The sequence below is a fragment of the Camelus bactrianus genome, chromosome 12 (assembly GCF_048773025.1).
Source record: "Camelus bactrianus isolate YW-2024 breed Bactrian camel chromosome 12, ASM4877302v1, whole genome shotgun sequence".
Lineage (NCBI taxonomy): Eukaryota > Metazoa > Chordata > Mammalia > Artiodactyla > Camelidae > Camelus > Camelus bactrianus.
The window spans coordinates 9,033,563-9,056,319 of record NC_133550.1 but is presented as its reverse complement, the minus strand read 5'-3'; the positions used below and the strand labels follow the sequence as shown (position 1 = coordinate 9,056,319).

The 22,757-nt window shown below is 37.0% G+C and overlaps 1 protein-coding gene across 17 annotated transcripts in view; it reads right to left on the bottom strand.

Annotated features, from left to right (window-relative positions):
* Positions 1-1,053: 1,053 nt before the first annotated feature.
* SLC16A7 (solute carrier family 16 member 7) overlaps positions 1,054-22,757 on the bottom strand; it is a 141,797-nt gene continuing 120,093 nt past the window's right edge. For all 17 annotated transcript variants that reach the window (XM_074374638.1, XM_074374642.1, XM_074374641.1 and 14 more), the window contains 3 exons: positions 15,850-15,993; positions 11,831-12,649; positions 1,054-8,690 (listed from right to left, as the gene is read on the bottom strand). In XM_074374638.1, coding sequence (XP_074230739.1) covers positions 8,353-8,690; positions 11,831-12,649; positions 15,850-15,993 — 1,301 coding nt within the window. In that variant the 3' untranslated portion in view covers positions 1,054-8,352. The remainder of the gene's footprint in view (positions 8,691-11,830; positions 12,650-15,849; positions 15,994-22,757) is intronic.

Sequence of the window (22,757 nt, the reverse complement as noted above, 5' to 3'; positions counted from 1 at the left end):
TCATTTATATTAATTATTTTTTTTATACCTTATTGATTTTTTTGAAAAGTGAAATATGTACAGTCATGATTTAGGTCATGTTACAAACAACTGGGTGGTCACCTTTGGCGTCAAGCAAAACTACCTTTCTCTTTAATTCACTCTCATAGTAATTGACAGACCATGTGACAGTATGATCATCTGCTCTGTGGTCTCGAAGATGCCTCCAGAACCAACAAATCAACCACATTTTAATTTTTTCACTTAACAATCATAAAAATACAGCCTAAGATGTAATTGGTATTTTTTAAAAATTCTATAGGTTAACCCCTGAATGCAATCCTGAAAAATTCTTGCAGAAGTTAGCTAGGTGTAGCTAGGCCAAGGAATGTGCAATGTCTGTCTTATTAGAAACATGTCATTAGGTAAAACTTTCACCCCAATAGTCTTACTTTTAATACCTGCCCAAATGTAATAAAAAGATAAGAAAAAATATGTTGAAGGAATATAACTACTAAATAAAATGGTTTCAAAAATTCCTCAAAAATGAGGAACTATTCATTCTAAGAAATGTTAATCAACATGGCTAGTTTAGAATAATTGAAGGAACGTGCTTTTAAATAAAGAAGTTCAAATCAAATGTAAAGTTTAGAAAATGTCTGAGAAGATCCTGCTCTTCCATCTTCAACACAGAAATTTCTATACCTGAATAATATATAAGTAACGTGCAATCCCACTTTGATCATCATTGCAAAGAAAGGACCCTGTGTTAAGTCGATGCACTCGCGGCAGTGACTGAGGCCCGCCCCCGTCACGGTGCCAGCGCCAGCTGAGTATCCGGATGTCAGTGTGGCCGAATCCAAACACATCACGGCAGATGTGTTTTAAGGCCCGATTCATGCAAAATTTTACTGTGACACATCAGTTTATCAAAACGTTTATCATGTATGTTCTTAGGGTAAATATCCTTAATGAACTAAGCAACGAATCTTGAGTGCAGACTACTGTTTTCACACTTTCACAGAGTGAATTCCTCACAGGGACCGCTCTTTCCTTTCACCAGGGATCTTGTATTTAGGATTTTTTTTTTTTCTGGAATGAAATCAAAAGGGAAAAATCTAGAAAGAATATCTAGAGAAGATGGGGGCTGGAAGTAGACGGAATCTCACATAACAGAAACTCTAGTCTTAACTGTTGTAAATTTGCTATTGTCATCTAGGTGAAATGGCCATTTATTTTTTTACTTTTATTTTTTGCAGCTTATAATCTAGCAGATGGCCATTTATTTGTGCTTCTTTTCGTGTTAAGCACTGTAGTAAGCACTTAATGTGTATAATTTCTTTTAATGTTCATTACCGCCCTATGAAGTAGCTAAAGTTCTTGACGTTTATAGTGAGGACATTAAGGTACAGAGGGGCTCATATAATCTTCTGTGGGGTTTCAAACTTGTTTCCATGGTGCAATGACCATTTAAGAAGAAATACGTTGGAGATAGATCTTATCCTAGTCATCCTCAGACTGTTAAGTCAACAAATGCAGTTGCCTGCTCTCCTCAGCGCTGTCAAACGGCAACCATCTCTTGGATACAAGTTAACAATTTAACAAACTTGTATTGCCCCCTCTGTGCTCTGGCATGATACTTTTAGAAAACAAATAAGTGAATAAAACATGAACGTAGGCAAAAAAGGAATTAATGGAATATTGACACATGGATTCTATAAACAAATTGGTGAGTTTTTTAGTGACTTACATATTGCTATAGCAACACACATTGTGCAAAATCCTTCATCCCTGTAGTTGTTTGTCCAGCTCACTAAGAATCATCTGCTGTGGGAATCAGGAAATAGTCCTCAAATTAAATTTATAAATGGCATTTTGCAAAGTATGATTCAATTAGGAGAAATATATTCATTTTGTAAATAAAGGATTTATCAAGTAAGGTTAGAATATGTGTTTCCAGAAAAATACAGATTTACTTTCTATTCACCATTACAAACAAGATGGTTAATGGGAAAAAATAGATTAAGAGTTAAAAGACCTGGTTCTATTTCCAACTCTGCATTTACTCGGAGGACAAATACATGTTTAGGCAAAGCGCTCACCTGTTCTAGTCTTACTCTCTCAAAATACAGGTATCTAACAAAACTAACTTAAATGTATAAAAACCAAAATACAGCACAAATCAAAATACAATGGCATTTAATGCTTAGAAAATAAACACTCTGGTTCACATGTCCTTTCTCACTAAATCCAGAAATATTCATGCTTTAGTTAGACATAGAAAGCACTTACCAGAAAAATAAAGCCCATTAAATAACATGTCAGAAATGTGTACTCTAATGAAGAAGCTCTACAAACTGAGACTAAAATGTTTTCTAGATGCATATAAAAATAAAGCAACAACAAAATACTCAGAATAAAAAGGCTTAATCAGAAGAATATGTCTGAAAATTTCACCCTGAAATTCACACGAGATAAGCATTCCATTCTTTTGTTCATCTTAAAAGAACTTTTTACTGACTTATGTCTTAGTAGAAAGTTGGGTAACTGTTTTCAAATAGAGCTGTTTTGCCATATTTGAATTTAAAACAAAGAAACAAACAAACAAAAACTTGTTTTACCATGTGAAGAAAAACAGTTGCTGATACGGTGATGAATTTATGATCACTGAATCTTACCTACTAAAATTCTCCTGAACATTACTTTCCTTATTAATGAATATATACGAAGACTGGAAAACATGGAGAGCATTGCAAGTAGAAGTATAATTAAACCCACCAAAGAGACAAAATGCTATACTAAAAAGTCCATAATTAGATAAAATGCTAAAGACATTATGAAAAAAGATGAAAGAAAGGTAATTTTTGAAAATAACTATAGGGAAAAAGGAGGGGAGGAAGGTAGGCAGCATGGGTTGGGACAGGAGAAATAATTTGCTCTAAAATAATTTTCATGTGCTCCGTTAAAATAAAATTATTTTTGCAATATTACTTTTCCTCTTAAGGTCGAGACCTAAAATTATGATTCTCATTGTGATGATAATTCTTCCGTGAACTGCACATAATTGTGAAATAAAGTGAAGGCAAAGCAGAAGACTGAGAAAACCAGACCACAGGACCTTGTAAAGTGTTACAACCTGGTGTACAATTTGTTAACAAAGAAGAGAAAGTCAGAACTACCAAAAATGTGAACTCAGCAAATTATTGATTTTTTATAAAATATCAACAAAGATAGTTTGTGATTTTGATTATACAAGCATTATAATTACCAACAATTGGGGCTTTTCAGCTTTTAAGTGCATTGCTCAAACATGAGATTATGCCCGTAAATATGTAGGACTCAAAACCTAAAATATAAGTGAGATGAATAAAATAAAGCTTGTAATCTCAATTTTTATCGCAACGATTTTGATGCTCTTTGGTACTGTGAGTTGTTACAGTAAGGAATCTACTTGGTAACGGTATGATGTGTCAGTGATGTCACTGCACTGGAAGAGCCTACAGGACGGTATGTAATGATGGCATGCTGTGACGGTAAGCTGTGTTTCTCAAAGTTCCAGGCACTTTGAGAAAATTAGAAACATCCTGAATAGTGTCAAGGACAGAACAATCTAATTTTCTAGATTCTTAAAAGTCATATTCAATTACCTATTTATCATGCCTAAGGAAAAGTCATAGTAACAGAAAAATTACCTAGAACATAAGCACCTTCCTTATCCCGGAAACCTCAAGCCTACAGTCACACGAGTTCCCCTATTTGTGAACATGAGTGGTTACAGCCAAAAGCAGACACTGCCGACCCCAGGAACGTGGCCATTCCTGCAAATCAAACAAACAAGGCCAGGTGCGGTATGAGTGACTTTGTGCAAGATGTAAGACACTGGAAGTGCACCATCTGAGATAGCGTTAAGGAGAACAGTGTTCCAAGGATGTCAAAAGTTTAGGTGGAGAGGACAAAAGCAATGCACTCGTTCTCGCTGCAGAACAACGGGCCAGAAGGAGAATGACAATGTTCAGGGACACTTGAAAAATCAGTTATGGTGTAGGAACAGTTGCAGTAAGTGATGAAAGTAAATATATACTGTATCGATGAGCCGAATTATTTGTACCTCCTAAACCTTTTACAAGTTTTTGGTAGCTTGGGATGAACCTGTAAGTGGGAATCACTATAATTCTGAATATAATGTTTCACAGTAAGTACATTTAATTTTTGAGTCATAATAAGTAGCAACTAATATGGGAATTACTTGTCCATAAAGAAAATAGCATTTTTCTTCTGAATCCAACTTCAGGGAAAATATATTGTGCTTGAGTCATATAAATGTCATTATTTTTACAAAAAAAGTCACAAGCAATTATGGCTACTATACAATCGTTAACCATCGTTGGGGATAATTTGCTTTGGTTAGAAAGGCAGGCAATTTGAAATTACATATTCAGGTTATAGCAAACACAGTCTCTAATAAACACTCAATAAATCATAATACAAATTGCAGTTAAAGCTAATTGGTTCATCACATAAGGTTTAATTTTTTCTGCATCTGTATTTTGTCTATCTTTGTATCTCTAGCTTCTATGGGGTGACAGCGTGGCAGTGAACACCCTAGGGGCTCTTTCTAGTTTTAGATAAACCTGAGTTTTAGTTCTGGTTCTGTGTTCTGTCACATACTACGTTTTAACTTTGGGTAATTTGCTGAACTTCCTTGTTTTGTTTCACCTATTTATTCCAACAGCCTCCACTTCTGATTTGGCTTGAATATTAAAAGATACTTCGCAGGCAAAATGCAGGACACATAAAGATTCGTTTCCTTTCCCTATTAAACTGAGCCTAGCAATCATGACTGTTTGTTTTGTTTTATTAAAAGCCCGCAACATGTTAAGATTTTTTTTTAAAAGGTATTTTTGGATGGAAAATAAGTTTCAACTAACTGATTGTTTCTCTGCATTTTATAACATCAATACGAAATATATCAATATAAAAACAGTTACATCATACATCTTATGGTCTTTTTCCTGTATCCTCAGTTGCCATGTATAGCCAGAGAAGGATAAGTAAAAAAATACCTAGATTATTAAAGTGCATATTCAAATATATCAAACCGAAGTATTTTACTTATTACCTAGCGTCCTGGGGAGAGCCAGGAGATCAGGTGGTTAGAACTCGATACTAAAGAAGTGAAATTCACAAGCAATGTGAATTTACACTGAGAAAACATCGTCTTCCAACATGAAGGACACCAGTATGACCCACTGTCCCTTAAATGTGTTCTGATTGGCTCCTAAAAGGATCAGGAAAGGATGGTGATGTGTCAGGGCATGTCTAAGACCCGTATTCCATCCACAAATTAGTAAAGGCATATTTAAGATTAAACAGTGAAAAATATGAGGTGTCTTGTTATCACAAATGAAAAAATACTTAAACCAGCCAGTGGTCATGAATCGTTTTGGTACCCTGGTTTATGATAGGCTTCCTCCTGCACAAGCCCATGAGAGAATGGACGACAAGGGGTCATCGTGCTCTCTGACTCTGCTTCATGATATCTTGAATGTCTAAACCGTGTCATTCTCTGGGGGAAGAAATAAATTCTGCACTAATTGTTGCTGACATGGAAGCCAACTGTATCTCCTCCTCTTATGCAACTTTATAATAATAAATGTTCGAGGTTGATCGTCTCTTCTCACTCTGAAAGATTCTGTCGGAGGAGCAAATATTCTAACAAGTTCAAGGGATTTGGGAGAGTAAACGACTTGACACATTTATTTGACCCTGAAACAATTCTGAATCCTGTGTGTGAGTTTACATCACTCTTTCAAGTGTGTTCTGATTTAATTTTCAATGTTCACGCACAGGAATTAAGATGTGTGCATATCTGTAACTCTGTGCAGTGCTGCTGCCAGGCACGACTGGATACATACATCATGTCATGTGCTTTGAATGTGCAATTTTACTCCCCTTTCTTTTTTTAGCAATTTAACTTAATCGGTGTCAGAAATGAAAAGTTAAAGATGACCGAAGAGCAACAGAACAAATACAACTTGGTTTTGACTTGACAAAAACCTCATCAGTAAGTAAATAAACCTCCTTCCAAGGAGAAAGCCACTGGAAGGCACCCACCAGGAGGCGACAAAAAGGACTGTCGCCTTAGGGCTAAAACCCAAGGCTAGATCATGACTTGCCTGGAGTGGGGAGTCTATTATCTATAATAATTTAAATATGTGCCTTCTGAGAATTTAAGTCATTTTGTGGAAATATTTCAGATTGGAAAGTTACTACACAGTTTATGATGTCACATGTCCTGTGACAAGTCAGAGCTGAGTACAAAAGTGCTAATAATATGAAAATAGCTCATACAAGACTCAAGACTGGATGAAAATAAATTAAAAACAGCTATATACTGTCACATTTTCCCTGATTTATTTACCCATGGTATTGGCACATACTGTTTTAGTTAACAGCTTAAAAATACAAATACCTCTTTCTATGCAAAAAAAAAGTGAATGTCAAATGAAATATGGAATTTTATCTAGCTCGCTAAATGTGAGCTTCATGCTTAAACAGGGCCAGAATTTTACACATCAAATCCTTAATGTTAACTCTCAAAAAAGCCTGGTATCCAAGGGCATTTTTAAAGCAAATAAAGAATGGCACCTGCCTCTACTGCAATAATAATACTAATAAAAAAGAAGAGAGAATTCCTTTTGATATCTTAAGAATGACATTACTTCAATCATCAAGCACTAAATGCTTTTTTATTCATCACGATCTCATTTCAACTTCAGAATTAGAGATGGAAATATAACTTTAGATCTAATGCGTACATTCTTTCTTATTTAAAAGTCCTTTATCACTCAAAATGGTATTTATAGTTCCGAATGCACAAATCTATCCTATGCCTCTGTATTCAAGAGCGAGTCAGAGTCCCAGTGTTTTCACAGTTATGAAAATTGAGAAACTGCTAACGTTAACCTGGGTTGCAATATTGCAAGCTTCTTTCTATCCAGTTATAAACTATAACCTGCACTTCCCAAGTAACTGTTGAGGCACACACAACCTCCAGTGCTAGCAGGCTTTTTTGTCTCCCGGTTTAGTTATGTTCACAGGCAGCGGGAAGCCTAATCAGGCATCAGCCGAGGGCGGGATTTTCAAGTGCTACCCTTCTGATAATAGGAGACATCTTCGGTGGCTGAGTTAAAAGCCTGCTTTGATCTCCGGTTTTGCTTTTGCATGTTGGGGAGGGGAGGGAAATGCGAGCCCCTGGAGGGCTCCCACTCTTCGTTTACTCAGCTGGATTACTCCTAACAGTAGCCCCCTGATCACCACTGTATGTTGGGTGCTGCCCATTTGTAAGCCTAGCTATCAGGATTCCAGTTGATTCCACTTTGATGTCTCAGTATGGTCGTGAGTCTGGATTGAGTTATGGTCGTGAGTCTGGATTGAGTCTGATGAAAAGAAATCCCTGATTATTACTTTCTGAATTACTAAAATCCTGTCAAAAATCAATGGACATAGCTCATTCCTAGGGTCATTTTGGCTTTTAATTTGATTTACGTATTAGTAAATACTGCAAATTATTTGAGGGTTCTATTTGCTAGCACCAGGTATGCATGGCCCCCTTCAAAGAAATCATGTGCATGCATGAATCAAATCTGACAGTGCTCAGAAATAATGGTTTAAAATGGAGGGTTTTTTTTCCAAATTTATTTCACATATGCAAATGCCTTTTTTTAATAGCAGTTAGCTGCTTTTTCAAATTAAGATCACCCTCATTTTCACTTTACAATCTTTATCTTTAAAATCCACACTGTAAAGTAGTATGCAAATTCTTTATTCTCCATGGATTTTTTTTTAAGTTAAAAAAAAAAAGTGATAATATTCTTTTTGAACTTGTTTTTTTGCTCCAGATACCCGGTGTGCTTGTTCTTAAGTGTGTGAAAGACTGTGTGTGTGAGCATGTTTGGGAACAATTCATTTCATTCCATTTCACACTTTAACATCAAATGAAAAATGAAATGTGGTGAGGGTATTCTTAAAGGATTAAACATACTCCTTCCAACTACTTAAACCAGGGGTTTGGGATTCAGATCTCTATAACCAAGACTGGAAGTCACTGGAAGACTTTAAAATTATTTTAACTACCACAACTAGAGTCATGTATGGAAATAAACCCGTTGCATGAATTCTTTATATACATAATCTCAAAATTTAACCGCCCAAATAAGTTTTAAAAAGCAAACATTTAAAATTTGCCATTAAGGAAAATCTCATCTCCATCCTTAATTATGACTCTTCATTTCAACTAAAAGCTTCCAATACTTTGAAAATAAAATATGCCTATGAAAGTCATAAACCCTGAAATCAGAGATGTAATTCTGGTTAAATATTAGTTTCTCTTTCTGAGGGATTAACCTCTGATCCCAGATCTTCGCCACTAGTATCATGATTTTTCGAAGTGTTCAAGGGTTCAGATTCTAAGGGATTAACCCCTGATCTCAGACTTCTGAAACTTGTGACATCATCATGACTTTTTGATGTGCTCAAGGGTTTCGATTCTTGGAACTCAGGCTTATGTGCGTCCTCCAACCTCTTTTCCTTGGCGAGCAGTCTGTAGTTGATAGCATTGCCAATGAGCAGCCACACACTGGATGTGAACACAATAGCTCCACAGACCATATACATATATTTATATTGGCCGGTTTCATCCACCAATTTACCTAAAAGACAAAGAACATCTTTTAAGATAGCACAATAAAACAGCCACAAAATGATAACATTTGCAAATAAATTCTTCCCTACACCGGGTACCTATTTCTTATTTAAGGTAATATGATGAGAGTTTAATAAAGAAAAAAATAGTCCAGATTATGATTTCCTATATGCGTAGTAAAGGCATCTATAGTATATTAAATTATATATGTTAAATTAAATATGTTAAATGTATTGAAAATTATTTCCCTCAATAGAAGTGTACAACCAAATCAAGCTAGGTATATATGTGTCTGTGTATGTATTCATACATGTGTGAAATACATTTTTAAACCTACATATGTAGGAATATATAAACACATTTACAAATGGAAACATATATATGAATATATTTATAGCATACATATTGAGATTGCTTCATCCTTGCCACATTTGGTGTCTTTTCAATAAAGAGGAAAAACTACATTCTTTAGGAAAAATTCAACGGCTTTTATACGGTTCCTGACAGGGCATAATATTTACTAAATTCTTTCTCTATGCCCAGCACTAGGCTAAACATTTTATTTGTAATTTTGCACTTAACCCTTTACAAGACCACTATGAAGTAGTTAGAATGTGGTTACAGAGCCAGTGAGTGGCAGGATCCGGGCTGTAACCAAAGTCTGTCTACACCGCGCATTCTTAACTACTCAGTAAAATGGCTTCACCTCTTGGTTAAGTGTCATGTCACTTTCTAGGCTAATCACAGTTTTTCAGTTTAACTGAATCTAAATTATTAAGGCGGAACTAATCAGGAAGAAAGTTTTTGTTCCATTTGATTATTGAGAACATTGGACACCTAGCCTAGTGCTATATAATCAGAAGGTTTATTGACTTTTAAATATGCTTCAGTTTATACTTAGTTTTGCCTCCTGCCTATGCAAAGCATCTAATTCTTTACAATAATTATTATTAGCAAAATTTAGTGTACAGAAATCCATATTATATATCATATGCATATACCAGGTGATTCTGATACAGACCTGTTTGTTTAGTCAGAATTACTATCATTCTGACTAGAATCTAGTTAGTGGCTCAGTATTCAGTTTAGCTATTTGTGAAATTACCTATTTCAACAAATTTCCCTGCTTTAATTAGGTTAATGTCGGAATGGGTTTATCTGAGTATGATACAGACATCAACAAAACAAAAACTGTGTAATTTAATGTTCCACTCTAACATTGGTCAAATATTTCTATTCATACAATGATTATTACACATCTAAATACCAAACAGTAAGTCTTTGGCCCCATCAGAATTAATATCACTTTCGATTGCAAAATCAACAAACATACTTTCAAAATGTTTGGGGAATTTTTAGCATCATCAAGAAACCAGATATGATCTCCAGAACTGAAGTTTCAGTTCTTTCTGAATGCAGCAGTGAAAGTTTGAGATGAAAAAAAGAAAAACAAAAACCATGCTGTCCCGACCTTTTCACTAACAAGACTAGTAGCAGCAGTAGCAACTGTATAATAAGTAACTATAATAATACCCATTCATTCAAAAGTACTTACTGAGTGCCTACTATGTGCCAGACACTGCTCTAGTAGTGGCCACATGCAATAGAGGAGAAGCCACTCTAAAAGTCAAAGAGTTGATCAGGGTAACAGGAGGCGGAAACAGGATGAAAAAAATGGGTAGGATCTTAGGGCATAGGCTGAGCGCTTCAATACGAGCCCCAAATTAATTTCTGCCACTGCTACCAGTGATGCAGCAGTTTGGCAGTATTAACACAATAAGCACCCAAGGATACCGCGACTGATGTAAATGTGAATACAGGTCTCAGCACAGGTAGGCGTGGCCAAATCAGATTCCTTCGTTTTCATAGCACCCAGCCACTATGCCTATGGACATGACTTGATTTTTTTTTTTTCATCCCACCGTGGCTGGTAAAATACAGTTTTCTCTGTTGATTCTAAGAATTTTCTTGCTAATGAACAGGCTTCTACAACCCATTTGTAAACTAACTCTGTAAGAAAAGATAGGCCAATTGTACTTGTCTTATGTGGCAAAATCAACTGAATGAGGCTTTCATTCTTTCTGAAAATGTTTTGTTGTCGTGCTATATCCGTACTGAGAGATATACCACCCAAAAGCATGTTGCCAGGTGTCAGAGGGAAGCCCCGGTGGACAGAGGTCAACAACTCCATCACTCCTTCCAGACCAAGTGAAGAAGCAAGAGGAAAGGGCAACGGTGCCTTAAAATTAACAAATTAATGTGAGTTGTCCCACTTTCAAAGTCACGAAGGAAGAGATTTACACTTAGCATGGCAGTAGCTGTGACCACTAGGGGGCAGGAGGTCTAAGTAAATACTTCACATTTAGTGTCAACCAAAGCAATACTATACCGTGGTTACTGGAAAAGACTGGCCAACCAAAAGCATTTAATATTTATAACACTGAATTCTAAGACTGAACAAAGCCTTAACTTCAAAAATGAACTTACACATGTGTCTTTCTCAGTCTCCTTACTGGATAAGTTAGCACAGATACTTTTACAGGCTTCACTGACAGTATTTTAGACCTTAAAATCTAACGGTAATCTTTACAATTTATAAATGTGGAATATAAGTATCTGATCAAGAACATGACTTTGAATGAATTTCCCTTCATTCTTGCATTCTTATTCCTATGTCCTATCAGTGGGATTATGAACGTGTTCCTTCATTAAGCATGTAACTAGTTCCGTATTAATATAACCAATATACTCCAGTAAGAACCTGTTGGGAGCATTACTTCAAATATTTGACTCATTTTAATAAAAAAGAAAAGGAATATGTTTAAAAATGATAAAATAAAGTGGCATCTTATTTCTATGATACATTTTTAAAAGCACGTAACAAACTCATATGGGGGAAACCCTGAAAACTATGCTAATTATCAGTCTAACTTAAATTCTTATATTCATAAGTCCAAGCTCAGAATCAAATTTTTGTCTAAAATATGCTAATTATGAAATTGAATTAAAGCCTCAAAGTAACACACCCACAGTCTTTTAGGCGATTAGGTGTTATTATTACAAACACATTTTACACTACAAAGAAAGTTTCGGCTAATGAATATTAATTTTATGCATTTTGCTTTCTTTGATGAGAAGTATTCTTACCAGCAAGAGGAGGGCCAAGAAGAACTGGGCAACACTCCACAATTGTGACGAGCCCCACAGCGCTGGAAAACCTCTGAGCACCGACCAGGTCCATGAGCGTCTCAAAGAGGACACTGCTAACACTCCCAAATCCGAGGCCAAAAAACACAGCGTAGACCACCAGGCTAGGGTAGTCGTCAGCCAGCGGGCACAAGAGATGACACACGCCGTTGAACATCACTGCAAAACTGAAGAAGTACTGGATTCGGGGTCGGATAAATCTGGAGTTGGCAATGAATCCTACAGAAGGTCTGGCAAACATATCAACAAAAGCCATAACAGACAGCAAGAAGGCAGCGGAATACTCGTCAATTCCTTTGTCTTTGGCGTACGGAGCCAAGAATATAATGGGGGCAAAGAACCCCAGGAACATGATGACATTTCCAGATAAGTATATGAGAAACCCCCTGTGCTTAAAAAGGGAGAAATCTAAATACTTATTAATTGTTTCCCATGTTGATTTCTTCTTATGTCTCGTCTTCTCACCCAAATCCGTCGCTCTTATGCCAACCTTGTTTTTAGACTTCTTTGTAGTTAGTTTGGGTCCCACAGGTCTCATGAGAGACCCAGCCACACAGGCATTCAACAGTATACCTCCCAAAATCAAGAAGCTTCCTTTCCAGCCGTAAGTATTAAAGAGGAACTGGTTGAAGGGAGCCAGCGTGCTTAAGAAAACAGGACTTCCTGCCATGGCCAGGCCGTTCGCCGTGGGCCGTTTCTTGTAGAAGTATTTGCCGATGATTGTTAAGGCAGGTTGCAGGTTGAAGGCCAGACCTAAACCTACACAGGATAAAACAAAAGGAGGAAGAACACAAGCACGTTACGCCACTCACCAGAGAAATTACTCTTTCAAACGTACATTCAAGCGGGGATGGCAGACCTGAAAACCCAACAGCAGGTAGGAAGCTTTTATAATTACATATATCAATCGGATGGCACATACACAAAAAAGTTCTCATAACTGGACACCCGAGATTGTGAAAGTTTCACATTCCTTTCTTTTGAAGACACAAAAATAAAACCATGAACTTCTACTGTTATTGTAATAATCACAGAAGAGGTTGAAACTAGGACAAAAATTATTCATTCTCAATTAAAGTTGCTTAATTCCACAAATAAATAAATCTCTCTTTATGTTTGTAGACATAGAGAGAATAGATTTCTTCCTTGTGGGCAAGAGTGGGTTTAAAATGTGAATGCTTTCTTTTCAGAGTAGAACAGAGTGGAAAGACTAAAAAGAATTATCCTTTACAGATAATCTTAGGTCTCCCAGATATTTTTTCCTTTAAAACCATGCAAATCAATACAAAAGAGTATCAATTCACGCCATTAATTTCATGCTCTACATGAATACAGAGGAACACGGTATTAACTATAAAGGTTGTTTTTGTTTTTTTTTTTTGCTCGAAACATATTCTCATTTGGGGGATTAAAGCTGTTTATATGAGTCAAAAGTTTCTACTGTCTAGGGAACTCCTTGGCAGTGCTGACACTGGCCTTTGAGAAATGAGTTACTCCTTACAGCTCACCAGGCACTACCTGGCAGCTGTAATGAACACGTTTGTTTAAAAGAATGAATAGAGTTGACTTATACAAACTACTGCCTCTCCTTCTCCCTTAGCCTAGGCATGATTCTGGATTACGTTAGGGCCTGCAGAAGTAGGAATACCGTACAGACATATTGCAAAGTGGTTACGTGTTTAGACTCGGGGACACGGAGTTCTGAGGACAAATACTTGCTGCAAGCCTCTAATACAAACACATGCATTAAGTGTTTGTAGCAGGGCTCCTCAGAACTGACACAGAACCAAGCACGTGCTCTGGAGAGTGACAGGGCCGTGTGCTCTCTGATTCTACGTCAGCGAGACGTGGGGGAGATGCAGAATGAGTGTAATTAGATCCAACATATAAATAATTAAACTGCGGTCGGCAGCTTGTAAGTGGAAGAACCCAAATTAAAACCTGGGAATTGTGTTTTGAAGTTCAATTTCTTCACCTTCTGCCACCCCCCCTTCCCTATGTCCCCATCCTGTCACCTGGAACTTTGCTTTCAGATGCTAATTCCAGGTCTCCTTAGGAGACCGTGGCCACCTAGTTCCCATGTGGCATGGTAAAAGGAACACGAGACATGACACAGGAGTTCTCAGTCTGCCTCACTGACTCCGCTGTGTGCGCTGCTGCGCCAAGTACTTAGACTTCGTGAGCTCCAGTTCCCTTAACAGCAAAACAGGATTTTGCCAAAATCAAGTAAGCTCTAGAGCTTCAAGATGTTATGTAATGATACTGTAATCATCATTTGTTAATATTTATTTTAAAAGTAACAAAATGCTGGGCACTCTGTAAAGTACTATATATTCATTTTTTTTTCACATTAATTATGCCAACAACTCCCAAAGGAAGGAGCTATCATTTCCCTGTTTTAGAGACAAAGAGACTGAGGCATGAGAAGGCTAATTTACCCATGATCACACAGCTAACACGTGCTGAGTCAGGGTTAAAACCTAGCCCTGTCTGATTTCAGACACCAAGAAGCACTGGCTGATAATGACTCAAGATACGCCCCTCACAGGTGTAATCAATGGTTTAACTAGAAACAACAAAGCCTTTAAGACCCAAAGGGATGGAACTGAAGTTAGAATAGCATATAATACTATTGATACTTGTGATACAATAATACCAAAATCATCTTTTCCCCTGATATATCTACTTGTAAACCCCGCCTGACTTCTATGGTCAAATGCAACACAGCTGACTGTTGAACGTCGCGGGGTTTAGGGAGTGCCCACCCTCTGCACAGTCGAAAATCTGCATATAATTTATCACCAGCTCTCCTCAGGATTCAACCAACCATGGATCGTGCAGTACTGTAGTCTTTACCATTGGAAGAAATCCGTATTTAAGTGGACCTGTGCAGTTCAAACCCATGTTGTCCAAGGGTTAACTGTAAATAGTATTTCTGCACAAAGGAAAGGGCATTCACTCCACCGTGACAGTTCTTAGAGACTGAAGATTCTCATTTGCCATGTCAGAGGTGTTTTACCATATCAAAGAAAAAAAAAAGCAGTTGTCCATAGGTTGTAAAGAGAAAGATTTTAACATCACTATTACTGTATCTAATTTTTTTTTTATCAAATGATGCATAAGTGCAAGATTAGACTGATGTAAAATCATAAAAAGAGAAATAATTTATCTTTTTATCTGTAGGTAAAAGGAAAAGATTCCATTTCTTTAACTTAAAACTTTTTTTTTTCTTAAAACTTTGAGTATAGATTTGTTTAATACAATTTACCATTGAGGCTACCAAAAACAGTGTTTTCCAAATGCACATATTCAGGTCAGCTGGAGTCTACAGATGTGCATGAGAAACTATAATCAAGTGATAGGGTGTCATTTAAAAATATTTGTGTTTAGTGGCAAATGTGCCCTCCAGAGTTTTTAAATAGAATCTTTTAGTAAGGAGAAGGGACATTGGTGCAGAGCTCAGCCACTAATCACAACACAGGCACCAATAATTCTAGTGTTAAAGCTAAACCAGTGACTTCAGGAAATATCTTTTTTGGGACCATTTTTAACCTATTATGAGCAATCAGCCAGATACTAATAGTAATAAGCAATGAAAATAACTTTTTTTATGAAGCTATTTACATGCCAGAAAGTCTGTTTCCACAATACCGTCTTAACTAGCTGAAGATTTAATGTTGAAACAGTAAAAACCAACCAAAGAGGTTTTCTTTTTGACATTGTATCACAGCCCATAACATGTCTGGTAACTTGCTTTTTCCATTTTCGAAATTAGTGTGATCGCCCATCCTGTAGCCAGTATTTCAGTGTACTCTGACAATACTTTAAGATACCATCTGATGTAAAAAGGAAATTCAAAGAAAGCAATTAGAATGCTCTGCTGCTCATGCTTCTGACAGAATTTGGCAAACAACAGAAGTGTTAAGAAGAACATGAGCTGAACGCAAAGCCGGACTTACCGCAAATGAATCCCATGGTGATGTAAAGTTGTACCACGTTGGTACTGAAAGAGGCCGAGACCATTCCCAGACAGCACAGCAAGCCTCCTGCCATCACCACGGGCCGGCTGCCGTAGTTATTCACCAGGACACTGCTTATAGGACCTGAGGCAGAGAGGAAATGAAGAAACCTTCAGTTGCTGGGTTATTTATTTATAACCACTTGCTAATTCTGAAAGCTGGGAAGCACTTTTTAACGATCAAAGAAAAATACTTGAGTTCATATGGGATTTCATGAAGACTTTTCAGCCCTTTGCAATCTGACTGGTTGTCTTTAACAATATACATACAAGCACAGGAAGTAAGAAATGAGACTTGTTTGACATACACTCTGTTAGGACCGTCATTATTCCACTTTGGATGGAAAAGCTTTTCAGCAGGACATACCTCAACTCCCTAAATATCTTTAAACACAGGTAAATTTGTGTAACAAAAATCTAGGGATTATATAAAAGATTTGTCTGTTAGAATTTTATTTCTTGGAATAATATGTATGGATGCACACATATATGCCTTTAACTGGAGCTGAATTTTTTGTTTTATTTATACCTCACTGTGACTTTTCTTCAATACTGTTTTTTTTTTTTTTTACTCTAAGGTATAAACTGTCTTCATATCTCCTTATATTAGAAATGAGGATGTCTTACACTTGATGGTCTCTTAACAGCCCCTGGTGGCAGGCACCTCAAAAGGCCTGGGCACGCCTGAACTTGGTTATGTCTGTGGCTGGGTTAGACAAGGCCATTCCTCACATTTTGATCACATCATTTAAAGATCGTTTGAAAAGGGAATACAAATACGAATCCTGACGGATCATTGTCTGAAAAAGCTGTCGACACAGTCTGGTAAGGAAGGTCAAGAGAGTACCACCATGGAACCTTACAGAATGGGTGTCATGGTTCAGGTGGGATTGCCAAAGCTGCGTCACCAGCAGAGGACAATTGTGTGTGCAATGTGAACACCAAGTACCCTGACTAAACACTCATGGAGAAGAACAAGATCGTGAATGGACATTTTAGTCACACCTCGCTCTATTTAATATACATTTTTTGATGTGTGTACATGTGTGTATGTATAAAATATTCAGGAGTGATTAAAATAATTTAAATAATCTGTGTTTAACTATGTCTAAAAAAGCTCTTTTGGTAATTATAAAATAAAAATGCTAACTATTCAGAGAATGTGATGTCTAATTTTAGTGCACATTTTTTTCTTTAGTGGTGCCTCATAAAATAATGGTGCAAAATAACAACAGAGGCTGTCTTAGATTCACTGTAAGTACGGACCACTTTATAAGATCTTTCCAAATGTAAATGGTTTTATCTGACATTTCCTTCTTAACTTAAAATTACATTTCACCTGAAACTAGCGGTACTGGTTTGAGGAGAAAAAAATATTACATTAGGTCAGGATTCTCAGTCCAATGTTTAGCCTAGAAAAAAATAAAACAATTTCTAGTTAATGCTAAAACTGAAAAATTTGCCAAGTGCTGTTGCATTACATTTCAGAATTTCTACAGGGAGGATATTTAAAGTACACTGAAAAATATGTATATTATAACAGACACATTGATTTAGAAAAAATGAGCATTTTAATTGAAAAGCATACAGCTAAGTTCAAATAGCCTTTGTCAGAAGGGACGAGTTAGAATAAATTGATTAGTTTGATTAATTCCTGAACGTAGGTGTGGATTCCTTTTCTTAAAATTACTTAACTGGTTCAGTTCAATTCAATTCAACTCAAATCAGTTTGGTGCAATATTTCTCAAGCTCCCAGTATAAAGTTGACAGACACCACAGATAAAATAATACACTATAATCCTAAATGCCTTGTATTCTAGAGGAAGAAATGGCCAACAAGTTATTTTAAGAACCGTGATGGATGCTTCAGTAAATACTAGATTATCAGGATGAATTCAAAAGCATTTATCAATTACTGGGACTAATTATAATGATCTCCTGTCAGTAACGGATTACACATTCCCTTTTGTACGTGGTACTCGGATAACTAACAAATGGGCTATCTGATCACCATGTTTTGTAAATATGTTTGCTTAAATAGTGTAACTTAAAATTTGAAAATAATCTATGAATCACAATTTGCAATGTATTGGAAATAATTATATCTATAGGCTGGGATAATCACCTCACGCCTTTTCCCCGTGACTGTGACTAAGGGTAGCCGCTAAATAAAACGTTCAGAGGTGTTGGCCCTTTGTGAGCAGACTTTGCTAATTTCTAGTGGCATCATTCAAGACGCAATGAGAGTTTTTAATTTTAACAAATAATTTCATTTTATGTTATACATCTTAGTTAAATGATATCCTGTAAAGTTACATGTTTACACAAGTCATCTATAATCTTTTCCTAGAAAAAAAAGATAATTTTTAAGTGATTTATTTTGAAATAATCAAAGATCTGTACCCCTTAATATTAGTTGCTTATAAAATATCAAAATATTTCTACTCTGCAATAGTTGTGGATCAAAATTAAAATTATGATACAGAATAAAATGTACTTATTTTGTAAAGAACCTCTAAATGCTTAATATTAGCTTGCGGAGGCATCTAACATTAGATATAGGACCATCCAATACCTCTCTCCAACCTACAAGAAACTTAGTTTATTTTATCAACAAAAAAGATGAAGTTTCAAGAAAATAAATAAATTCTCATCACACATGATTTTTGTCAAACATGGGCTGGCCTCACGGTGTCCCTTGTTGATGACTCTTAAGCCTAATTATATTCTGAGCTCATTCATATACTTATAAATAAATTTAATCATTCTGGAAGTTTTTACTCAGCATGTGTTTTTCCAGTAATCATGATGTTTAATCACTAGTTATGTCAAAAAAAAGAAAATCCTCTACCTGCTGAGAGTTACATCTCAGCCCCTATCTTGGTAGAGCAAAGATATTATTCATCAAAATGCTTTGTTCTATTTGCTTGCCAAGCAGTTAAAACAAAACGGTATGCAAGAATAATAATGTCTTATTTCCAAAAACATACAGAGAAGCACCAGACTGCATCTAAATCAGGATGATCTTGCCACTGATTTCTTCTGATCTAGATTCCAGATTCTGCCAAGGATGCTTCTGTGGGTTCTTATAGATCACAGAGTGTTTGCCCATTCTTCAGACTTCTGTTGCACTTACAGTTGGTAATGCACACGCACACAAACAGAACGGAACACTGTCTACTTCATTTGTTTGACTTTTGTTCACGCAATCTGTTGTAAGCTCTGTGAAGGCAGCTGCCACACATACTGTTACTATTCATCAACATTCATCCAGTTATTGCTCTTTGCAGGAAGTGTGCTAAGAATTCTACATGCATTATTGCATATGATTTTCATTCTACATGCATTATTGCATATGATTTTCATGGCCTAATTAATGAATTGCCTAATTACAGCTACTAACAGTTGATAAAACCGAGGCGTGCAAAGTGTTTAGATAACTTGTTTCAGGTCAACATCAATATTAGTGGTGGAATGTGGATATGAGCCCAGAGTCATCTGATTATAAAACGCGTGCTTTTAGCTACGGTGCAGAAAGGAGTTCACACAGCAGAGCTACGACTGCCGTCCTTAGAAAGGCCTGCTCGCAAGGTTGGCTCTTGGCTGGCATCTGGGGACCTGGATTTCAGAATTGTTCCCACCATTCCCTAACGGATAACAGTGGTTCACCATGCCTGAACTGTTTTACAACGTGTTTTATGCTGAACACCTCCTTTCCTTCTGGAGTCTGGAATTTTGGTGCATGCCAGAGAATAACCTGGGTGACCAGCAACCCAAAAGAAACCTTAAGCATTGAGTCTCTAATGAGATTTCCGGTAGACAGCACTTCACATGTGTTGTCACAACTATCTGCTGAAGGAATTAAGGTCATCCTTAGTGATTCCATTGGGAGAGGACTCTTGGAAGTTTGCACCTGGTTTCCTTTGTACTTCACTCCTCCCTTTGCTGACTTTTTCACTTTGTATCATTTCATTTTAATAAATCACAGCCATGAAAAAGCTACTGTTGAGTCCTGTCAATGTCTATAGCCAACCATCAAAACTGGGAGTGATCTTGGGGACTCTGAATACAATGACGATACTATATCTCTCCTATTGCTAATTTCAAGTTTTGTATATTGTCATAAAGAGATGATTTTTTGTTATGTTATGTTATGTTATTTTTGACATATGTATGGATATATGAATTGGTCTATTCTTTGGTATATTGTCATTCTGTCCTGTAAACATGAACTCATAGTGCTTATTTTTATTTCTTTTGTATATTGCATTGAGTACCTGATAAATGTGAGAAAATTTGGGGAGTATGTTGTGTAATGAGCATTTCATAAAATATACTTATCAATCTAAAACAATGGATTGAGAATGACTATCAGTTTGAGCTGTATAAAATTTTTGTGCATAGCATAAACACTAACAGAAGAAATGATAAAACTGCTATAATTGATTTTTCATTTGCTTTATTTCAAATTTGTATATGTCGTATCCTGTCAAGTCAAATGACAAAAAGCACTAGTGCAGGACTGGGAGAAAGTTGTTTGCAGTTACAGAAATTTATCTGTACTTACCTCAGCAGTATTTTACTTAGTAACAGAGGCTCTCTAAATTTGAAAGATGTCTCAAAGAGATTCTTTTGAATTAGAAAACTGTTGCTGTTTTTCATTTGGACAGAGGGCGGGATCCTCTCACCCACTGATTGTTCATATGTCTGAGGTTTTTTCCTGCACTGAACTTGGGGCTGAAAATCTACCTGGTTTCTCTCTCTATGGGATCACCTTTCATTTGAGGTCAGTAAAAGGCACGCGGGGAGAGCCCCTGATCATTAGGAAGCAGCGACTGCATTCGCTTTGACAAAGGACAGGGATAAAATGTTACTCAGGGAGATCACCTTCAGGTAGTGCGCTGCCCAGTGCTGGTCACCCCGGCTGGACTAACCAGAGCCCTGCCAGCCCTGCACAAGCTGAGTCTTTATGTCTGCTGCAGGCACTCAGCGCATCCACTCAGCGTCCACCTGGCGTACAAAGGGTTTGAACGAATGGGTTTGAGTAGTTGTAGAAATCAAGAAAGGAGCTGATCAACACGCTAGCTGCACTAATAGGATGGAGGCTATTAGGGGTGGACTGGTCTTCAAACTCTTTTTTCTATTTGCTGTTCCTTTGTTTGGAATGTTCTCCTCCCTTATAAACAAATGTTTTATTTTTCTCACAGTCAGTTCTTGGCAGATACAGCCACTCCTCGGAGAGACGTCTCACCACTTCAACAGATGAAGCTACCAGACTTTAATGAGGGACTAAATGCTATTTTAAAATTCACCTATACACCTATAAACCATTTCCCGTATCTCCTATATTAAATATTTTTCTATATTTACGTATCTTAATGCTTGTTTTGCCATTGGCCTGGTAGTGAGAAAAGTTCTTGAATTTTGCTTTTAGGAGAAGGTAGTTATTTTTGTATTTCCTCAACTCTTTCCATTTCTATCTCCATTCAATCACAGATTGTGCCAACCTGGCATAACCACAGCTGGTTAAAAAGGATGACCATGCTATTTGTAAGGGGGTGGGGTGGGATGGGGGCAAACTGGCATCTTACCAAAACCTTTTAATAAAAATCAAAGGGTTTGAAAGCAGCCGTTCTAATTCGCCGTGCCTAAGGACAGACACACCAGGCACTTCCTTCATGTTCGTAGGTTACATCACTCTCAACCAGAAGAGACATTCTAACTTGTTTAAGGCTGGCACAATAACTGCATAATAATAAAAGTAACATTTCTGTATGATCTCCAGGTCCATCCATGTTTCTGCAAATGGCATTATTTGTATTCTTTTTTATGGCTGAGGAATATATATATATATACACCACAACTTTTTTATCCAGTCATCTGTCAGTGGACATTTAGGCTGTTTCCATGTCTTGGCTACTGTAAATAGTGCTGCTATGAACACTGGGGTGCACGTATCTTTTCGAATTAGAGCCAGTAGATAGTAGATAGTAAGCCAGGTATAGTAGATAGTAATTTTTTTTTAATTTACTTACATTAAATTGTTTTCTAAGTTCATTTAGTATCTATGAGATGCCGCCATCACTACATTGGTATGATATTAATATTTATCACAGAAGACAAGACTTTAAATAGGATTTTTAATCTACTGGGTTCCCTTCTCTTCCTACCTAAACCACACAGAAAACAAAAACACAGCACACATGCTGGGTTAAAGGCCATCTAGAGATGTGTATATGATCTTCATTCACCTTAACTCTTCTCTTTAAAAGTGACTTGGTTTATGAGTAACAACTAGTTTTAAGTAACCAAAATTCCTGAATAAAGGTGCGAGATCCACCAACCCCAGCAGCACTGCCACTGTCTACCACAGCATTTGACCGTGTGTGTAGTGGAGGGACAGAGGTCCCTGTGTGTGGGGGTGTGTGTTTTGAATCCAAGGGACACAGTGCCAAGAGAATGTGCTCCTAGGATTCTTTGTGTACATTTTACATAAGTTCTAGTGTGCAATGAACACTCCCGAGTAGTCACAATTAGTATTCTCTGCTTATTCCAGAGAACAGCCGTCACAGAGCACTAATAACTGGTATTTAAAGGAGAGCTCCCTTGGCTGATACTCTCGGTTATAAGATTGTGCATCTATTTTTTCCTACTTCCTCTTCTGTGAGAACACGGATTCCTTGCAGGAATCTGCTTTTCGCTGCACACCCATGTGTTCAGAGACTTAAACTCCATGTTGAGGTGGGAGTCACTCCTGATTTCCTAAGGGAGCCAGTTGTGGCCATCCATCCCCTCTCAGCTGAATGTGTTAGGGCTGGGCTGACGACACAGCTCTGGCCAGGGGGACAC